Here is a 9,424-nt window from a genome sequence, read left to right on the forward strand (position 1 = left end):
ATGAGTTGCACTGAAACACCCAAACAAACAAACAAACACACACACACACACACACACACACACACACACATGCACACAGAGAGAGATAGAGAGAGAGAGAGAGAGACACACGCACGCACACACACATATATATCCAAACACATACAAGCACACATACATATATGCACACACACACACACAACCTACGAACAATTGCACATACAAACACATTTCTTTTTTATTTATATATATTTTTTTTTTTTTTTTTTTTTTTTTTTTTTTTCAAAAAAATTATTTTTAAGCCTAAAGTTATTCTCTTGAATTTTTGTTTTATTTTTTCTTTCATTTTTTTTTTTTCAAAAACTAAAACAAAAATTATAATAATACCATTTTCTCTTGATTATGAAAGTATGTGTGTACGTATCGCATACTCTTAACTATGTACATAAGTAGTTATGCTTGTTTGTACATATTATGGGGCGGATGAGTTTCGTAAAATCAACAAATTCTTGTAATATTTTTCTTTAATATATGTGTCCTGAGTTTGAGCAAAAGTTCCATGCATATATAAATATATTAATATATATATTTATTATATATATATTTATCTATATATGTGTATTGTCACACATATATATATATATATACATATTCATTTAATATATAGTAATATACAAACACTGAACTAACACCCAGTCATGCAGATACGTACATGCATACAGACATAATGAAGCCATATGCGATACGCGTTATTTTACATATTTTGTTATGAGGAGAACAACAACCAACTGTAAAACTTTAACAAAATCATTTCAAGTTGAATCTTGGATGCCCACCAAATTCATAAGATGTCAGTTAGTACAAATGTATGCATAATATAATGAATAAATCTCTCACCCATACACATATTCGCGTGAAGGCTTGAATTCAATTTTTGCATAAACTATGATGACAGTCGATAAAATAAGCAGTAAAACAATAAAAAAAAAAAAAAAACTTTGATCTGTCCCCAATAGCTATATGGCATTTCTTCTTCATTAAGTTTCATTACCACATTACGATGAAAACGTTCTGAGGTTTAAAACAGTAAAACAAACGAAGGAACGATTTTCGCATACAAGTTGCTCTCCGGGGCCGTAACAATGTGCAAGGTCCTTACTATAGGGTAATTATATCAAATTAACCAAGCCCAAGTCACAAAAATTCCCAGTGACCTTTCGAGTGACCCCATTCCATTCGTCACTTCAGTGTGGTGTTAGCCGATTATTCGCTTTCATTTGACCAGTCCTAAGAAGTTTTTAGCCGGATCGCACTTCCTATTTGACCTTGGGAGCATATCAGCAATTTTTAAGTGCAACTCATTATGGGGATTGTATAAGTAGCTTTAACTTTCCTTTCAAAAGTCGACAGCAAGACGCTTGCCTACAGCAAATACTCTAATCTGTGTCTGTGTGAATTTTACTAGATTTTCCGAAGCATGACAAAAAACATGATAAACTTAAAGGCTGTTTTCAATGAGGGAAAAAGAAATCCTACAAACTTGTACGCACTTGAGATTTAGATAAACGTGTTGAGTGTATAAGACACAAACAGAGATACTTGTCACCCTTTCGTATGCTCAGATAAATATATGTGCAAGTCATACATATGGTACTAAAAGCATAAACAGACAACACAGTCTTGTGTTAATAAATCAGAAAAGTAACAGTTTTTCTGTTTTTCTGTATCAATCTTTTATTTAGATCAATTATATATGACATCGCCTTTACACATTGCTACCTGAGGAGCCAACTTTCTCAAATATATATATGGATTTAATTTCCTTAATTTTTTTTAAATTAAGTCCAAGTTGGTGACATTGTTTTAAATAATCTTTAATGAAATTAAGTTTTGGAACGATTGCCCTCTAGAGACGTGCATTCAAACTCTTATTGCCCCTCTATTACATTTTGGGATGCGACAAGTTAAACATATGTTTGCCATGTTGTATTTACTCAAGTTCGAATAAAAAAGGCGAACAATGCTATATGACACTTTTGATTAATCTAATCATTATAGGTAAGGTATTATATATGCTAACATTAAAATTAACTAAGCAATAATTTGCAACTAAATGGTGAGTGAGTATTCCGGATTCCAGCTTTTCTTATGTGTTTTAAGAAAGTTAATCGTTTAAGAAACAAAAGTCCTATATAAATGCTTTTTTACTTTTAGTGTTTATTAGTTTAAGTAGAACAAATCAAAACTCTAAAGATCATTAAATACCCTACACCGTTATGAATATAATAAAACTTAAAATACAGACTTTATATAGAAAGGGGTGGAGAAAGTGTTACGATCCAAATGGTTTGCACCGATTCGGTAGCGTCTACGTTTGGGCCTAAAAACATCAATGTATCAAATTTCACCAACATAACTCAAAAATTGCGTAGGTTGAACATAAGAAAGCAAGACGGACAAACGGACAGACAAGCGTATATCGATTCAAAAAATGATTCTGAATCGCTTAATAGAATAAGTCCTTCTGTTTGCTGCATAAATCCGCAAAAACTTAATATAACTTCGTACCGCAAGGGGTCGAGGGTGTAATGATTAAAAATAAAAAGACGCATTACACCTGCCTACAATATCTAGTAGGTACGTGACGAAACGTTTACATTTCATACCAGTCGTTTATCGTCCCGTCTTACCTTCCTTTAATGGGATTAAATGCGTTTTGAAAAGTAAAAGAAAGTTATTTTCCCTTTTTTTATAAGCGTAAATATTCAAAAGTATTTTATAGAATTCATTAAAAACTTGGTTTACCTACCCTCTCGTCCTGTGCGATGGTAAACCGCCTAAAACAGAGGGTCCTCTGTAAATGAGTACAACTCCTTCTTCGTCGAGGTTGCTATGTAAAATATGTAGTGATCAAAGTAAAGAAGAGGCAGAAGAAGAAGAAGAGTGACTTAAACTAGAAGAACTGTGCGATATTTTAATAAAATCGTTGCATTCGTTTCTGAGCTAGATGGCCCGCTCTGTCTGTTTTAACTCGACTTAAACTTAAAAAAGCAAAAAAACAAATATAAACATATTTCTTGAAATTTCCAAATGAATGGAAGCCCGGAAGACAAGATTAGACAATTTTAAAGCAGTTTTTTTATATATATATTTTAATTTTTTTAAAAGTTAAAGAATTTGATCAGAGAAATCACTTAGCGCACTCTAAAGTGATGTTTGTAGAAAATATTTAAAGCCTTTTCATTATGCACACATCCGGTGCAGGTAAATGTAGCTCGCTAATCTGGCCGGTGACATAAAGTTTCATTTCATCTTAGATGCCACAAAATCACAGACATATCACACACACACACACACCTACACATACACATACACACATACATACATGTATCATCATAAATAAAACAGTTGCTGATGACTCTTTGTAGTTGTGTGGTAAACGCTGTTATTCCATTCATGTACATACAACACGCAAATGCAAAAAAAAAAACAAAAAACATAAAGTAAAGAAACAAAAAAAACAAATGTATTCAGATATCAAATGAAATAAAAAAGGAAATTTACTGCAATTGTTGGAATTTTCTCTTTCCTACAATTTTCTTTTTTGTTTTTCTCGTCTCCTCCATAAATTTAAATGCTATTCTGCAATAATCCAATGCAAACACAACAACAACAATCGACAACCAAAATAAAATTGAATAAAAAAAACACAGCCCGTAAGTATGCGATCCCTGTGAAGGGGATTTGTTTTCAATATTTAAATTTATTTGTAAATAGATTGATTTATTTTTTTATTTTTTATTTATTTTTATATACATATATATTTGTATATCTCCATATATCCTCACCTCAATAAGCGTATCTCTTACTCAACTATACAGTTTAATAAATAAATTCTCCATTAGATGATGAGTTATTCATTCGATTTTGCCCCGATTTTGTCATAATTCCGAACTGAACATATATCGTATACCTTTCAATTATTCTAAAGACGTCCTATGGAGAACCTGTAATCCTTTTTTCTAAAATATCAACATAATACTAATTTCGAAGTGATGTGATTCAACAGCATTGCTAGCTGCAAATAATGTGAGAGCGAACGATAACATTTTTATACTTGTTTACTATATTCACCTACCTTGTGCCTGTGCTTAATAACCTTAATGTTTCACTCGATTCTCCAAGTCGTATGTATATTCCTTCTCTAAAATAATGTGTGTGTGCTTTTTTTCTAATTGTCATTGTTATTATAACTGTGTCATGAATTTTTTTTTTCTAAATACTTCAACACTTTGCCATTTTTAGGCTTTTCCATTTTCTCTAAACAAGTCAAACCGGTTCGCTTCGATCATTAAATTTGCAACTTATGCTGAGGTCAAATATAAGCGAAAACATTTGCACACAACAACAATAACATCATTTTATTTTGCTCCAGAGCAAAACGCATTAAACAAACCTATTGAACATAAAAATGCTGCAAAAATTTATACGATTTTGAAATTCTCTTTAAGGTTTAATCCAAATATTTTCCATCTAAGGATTGTTTGCTTTTGTCGTTAATTTAAAAAGTTAATCATATTCAAGTTATCACTTATCGGTCATGCATGCGTTCCTTATGATTTACTGTTTCGGCAAAAGCGAAGAGCGAGTCGGTGATAAGCCGAGTTGGGGTGAGGTTATGTTCTTTTTCTTTATCTTTCATTTTTTTCTTTCATTTTTTTTTTTTTTTTTTTTTTTTTTTGTGTTTTTATAATAATCTAATTTTTGTCTTTTGTTTTTTGTTTCTTGCTTTTCTATATTTTTAATATGTATGTATGTTTCTTTTTTTCTATTTTGTTTAATTAATGCTTTTTCGCTGTTGTTGTTCTTCTTCTGCTGAGAATGTTTAAATTATTTTCAACATATTTAATGCTACAATTTACTATCAATGCCAATGTCAATGCTAAAAATCCTTTTTTTTCTATAAAATGTTGCATAAAACAAAAATAAATAAATAAATAAATAAATAAATATATAAATAAAAAAACGCATTTTATTTAATTATTCTCGATGTATATGTGTGTTGTTGTGGGCATATGCGTGAACGAAAATTTCATAAAATGTGTGTATATATATATATATGTGTATGAAAAATAACAAAATAAATAATAAAATGTATCTGATCCGATCTGTAAATACGCAAATTATAATCAAGTTTTTTAAATTTACTGCCGTCTATCAGGGCGAAAAGAAACGTGATGCCAGTGCACCGAACGAAATTGTTGCCTGCACAACATGCGGCGGCAGTAGCGGTAGTCCATGCACTCATTCGGCTAATAATGGTTGTGCCACCGAGGTAAGCAATGATTGCATAAATACTTTTCATCTACCTAATAATATATATTATATATATATATATATATATATATATATATATATGTATTTTGATATTGTTTCGAAGCAGACATGTTTCGTGCAGGTGCGCAAAAAGGAACCGCCCCATCCCATTCGGATAGCAAAGACTATAGATGTCATCGCTCGAATAACATTTCCAACAGCGTATGCCATATTTCTGATATTCTTTTTTGTACACTATAAGGGATTTTCGTAAAGTCAACCAAAAAATATACATAAAAAAAGCCACGCAAAAGAAAAAAAAAAAAAAAAAAAAAAAGACACACACACACACACACATTCACACACACATACATACATACATACATACATACATACATACATACAAACATACACAAATATGTATACCGAAACACTATGCATATCTGCATTCACATTTGTATATATAGACATATACACGTACGTACAGCATTAAACACAACATTATATATATATATACCTAGATGCATATATATTTATCCTTACAACTAACAAAATCAACAAACAGGAAAATAGGAAAAATTTTACTGGCAAATAAATTAAGAAAATAACTTACGAAACTCTTTAGCAAAAGAAAAGGAAAATCAAGACAAACGCAAACACTTGAACTATAAAAAAAATAAATAAATAAATAAATGAAAATAAGCAAGCAAACAAGAAGACACCAGCCACCATGTAAGAATGTGTAAAAAGGAACCCATAACGGATGAAGAAGAGTTGTCAAAGGGAAATAAATTGAAAGTGAATGCATTTCACTCTGCTTAATTGCTTAATTGGCTATAATTACATTGTCTGATTTCGTTCAATTTTATCTTCACTACAAGTACTTTTTATATTTATATTATAAAAAGACAACAATAACAACAATATGAAGAACATCAACAACACAGTGTGCCGACACGGACACACAGACTGACATCAAAACAAACGGAAACTATTTATGTAAGTGCTTATCAAACGTGTGCAAGGTGTTTAATATAAACTGAAATTCTTCGCCGACCATATTAGAGACATCGAGCAACGTGAAAACATTCTACCCGATGTCAATATTCATACCCCATTTCAACCATTCGATCGAATAACCGAATACAATAATATCTCTTCTGGCAAACGGTACAAGCGTTTCAATATACCGCATTGCCACACGAATAAAATGTAAGTCTTTGTCGCCGCTATATGTTCAAAAATTTTAAGCCATTACCGCTCAACTCGAGAGTAACAAGTTTTACAATAGTACAAGTAAGATTGTAAGGATGATTTAACATAGGGTACAACAATGTATCTACCTTAACCACATCTCGTCGAATAAGCTCAACGAAAATTACATTTATTTTACCAAATATTTCAAATCATTATGTGACGTCCTTCTAAAATTCGTATAAATCCGATTTTTAACCGCTTTAAATCGCAATTGTCTGTGCTTTCTGAACGTTAACCAAGTACTTAGAGAAATCGGGTATAAATTCAAAAATCTGCAGAATTTCTTTTAAAATATGCCACAGTGCGCTAGCGCGTGCCGTTCATATCCAAGGATTTTAAGTCTGAAGATCGGTTAGTTGGGCACCTTGGCGAATTTTCCCCATAAATTATTCCTATGTGCTTAAGACCATGTTTCCTATTTAGTAGGCAAGTTCTTTAGTTGGCTGACTATTTCTTCATTGCCTGCAATTGAAATGGCCTCTGCTTCTCTTCTACGGTATCAAGTGCTGTTGACTTTTCTTCTTTCGGTAGGTGTTTCCCAAAAAAAGTTAACCGCACATATTCTAGCATCTATCGCCAATTGCCAGATATTTGATGCCTCTACATAATCGAAATGACATACCAAACGGCAAAACCGTTATCGTCACCATTGTCTTCTACCTTCGTATTCGAAAAGCTTGACTACCATAGGCATCAGTATCGTTTTTCTAACCGTCCTTACGACTTTATTATTCGTCACATTATTCATAGAATTCAACTGAATGATCATACGTTGTATTCCTTCAATTCAATTTTCATCGTACAATCATATCATATATGATTACATCGTATTTCATGGCTTGCAAATGAAACTTAATCCGATCTTTTCACAGAACTCAGCGTAGTTCAATTGACACGACTATCGACTGATTGCTAAAGGCCCAGTTACAAGGCACAGTTGTAGCGGGCTTTGAAACGATAGACGAAAAAATTGATGAAAAAAATCTTTTGAAAATCACTTTATCACTTTATACAACGAACCTTTGAAAGGATCAAGTCTGAGCGATGGTTATCGCGATAGATGATTTTCACAGATCTCACTCACTACGCAAATTTTTGTCCCTACACAAATAGCCAATGATATTATATCGATAAACAGATATTATTATGAATTAAGGCAAACTTTTGGTTTTTTTCCATTATTTTTTTTTTTTTTTTTTTTTTTTTGAAGCGGATGCCAATTGCTCGGTCATGATATCTCTTTTATCAAGTTTTGTACACTCCTTTTACACGAGATTTTAAAATTACTCTCTTAGCAGAGGCAATTTTTTCCGAGCGATACATTCAGGTGGTATGACCTGACGGTACCGTAAACCCCATTCAAATTTGTACCAACAATTCCAGATGAAATGAAAACATCAATCAATATCGACCTGTAAAGCTACCCATTCACCATTAGAAACTGACACTCACGCTCAATATAACGCAAGTGTGTACGATACTCTCGTGGAATTCCGCTAAATGTCCGAGTAACCATACGGATGGATGGCTAAATAGATCTTGAACTTTAAGCGTAGTGCTTGCAAAATCTCTCATCGCTCATGTTTTTTTAGCGAAATATTAAGATTTTTCTTCTTCTTTTTTTTTTGTAGCGGCTTAAAAGTGATTTACGAAACTTGATTGCAGGGATTTTATCATCAAAGGTGTTTCTTTTATTAAAAGCGAACAAATTAAAACTATAATCGATTGAAATTTGCATCTACATGACGACTGCGTATAGATCGAACATGAGCTTAGTTTTGACCACCTGACTGTTTCAAGCTGTCTCTGACGAAAGGGAATTTGTCCGATTTATGCATAGACCTAATGCTTTCAGTCTCTTCTAATAAAATTGATAAATACCAAAAATTGTTTTTTTTTTTTTTTTCACTTTGTTACAAAACGAAATTACGCTTTATAGCCTTACGCTCTCTGCCAGTCTACCGTTGAGAAATGTATTTACATAAATAACAGCAGATGTAGCGAACAACAATCAGTTCGCATTAAGTGATGAATAATGGAAGTGTGCGTAAGCGTAGTTAATAAAATTGAATAGAAAAAAAAAAAAAAAAATAAATAAATAAATAAAATCCACAGATACACACGCATACGCATGCATTTGTATACGTACGTCTACCTGCAAATATATGTACCTCTATCTTGCAAATTTACATACATATGCATAAAAATTAGCGGAGCAAAGCGAAACATAAACAAAAAACGTGAGAAGAGAAAAATTGAAAGAAGAAAAAACCAAAAAGAACAAATATTTAACATAAGTTAAAGAAAGAATTCATAAATTTAAAAAAAAAAATATCAAAAGAAGAGAAAGGTATTTTCAGCCAAGAGAGCAAACACACACACACACACACACGCACACACCCATAAACGCATTTCATATATACATATGCAGACACACACACACACACATATATATATATATATATATATATATATATATATATATATATATGTATATATATACATACAAACATATGAACATCATTAAATTCTAATGCTTTATTATATAATAAAAGCAGCATCATACGAACGTTTCGATAATATGGGAACAGTACGTGGATATGGTAGGATTGAAGCCATAGCGAGAAGCGGAAGTAAATAACCGAAAAGCAAGAACTAGAGAATGATATTAAGAGCGTAGATGAAGAATGAATAAAGAATGAAATGAATAGAAAGTGAAAAGAAAGAAGTAGAAGAAAACCAAACTAACGATAAATTAAATTTAATTAATTAATGTTTAATATTTTGACTGCCTTTTTTTAAACAAAAACCAAAACGATTAGATATATATATATATATATATGTATATGTATGAATAAATAAATTAAAATTA

At 31.6% G+C, this 9,424-nt stretch overlaps 1 protein-coding gene across 23 annotated transcripts in view; it reads left to right on the forward strand.

Annotated features, from left to right (window-relative positions):
* The window catches only part of LOC119645230 (probable cyclin-dependent serine/threonine-protein kinase DDB_G0292550), an 89,678-nt gene extending 84,046 nt beyond the window's left edge, over positions 1-5,632 (forward strand). For 20 of the 23 annotated variants that reach the window (XM_038045292.1, XM_038045290.1, XM_038045312.1 and 17 more), the window contains 3 exons: positions 3,693-3,695; positions 5,201-5,314; positions 5,423-5,632. In XM_038045292.1, the coding sequence (XP_037901220.1) occupies positions 3,693-3,695; positions 5,201-5,314; positions 5,423-5,569 (264 nt within the window). In that variant the 3' untranslated portion in view covers positions 5,570-5,632. Of the gene's footprint in view, positions 1-3,692; positions 3,696-5,173; positions 5,315-5,422 lie in introns of all 23 variants that reach the window. The other 3 variants (XM_038045311.1, XM_038045313.1, XM_038045296.1) reach the window with 2 other exon arrangements.
* Positions 5,633-9,424: the final 3,792 nt, after the last annotated feature.

The sequence above is a fragment of the Glossina fuscipes genome, unplaced genomic scaffold (assembly GCF_014805625.2).
Source record: "Glossina fuscipes isolate IAEA_lab_2018 unplaced genomic scaffold, Yale_Gfus_2 1, whole genome shotgun sequence".
Taxonomy (NCBI): Eukaryota; Metazoa; Arthropoda; class Insecta; order Diptera; family Glossinidae; genus Glossina; species Glossina fuscipes.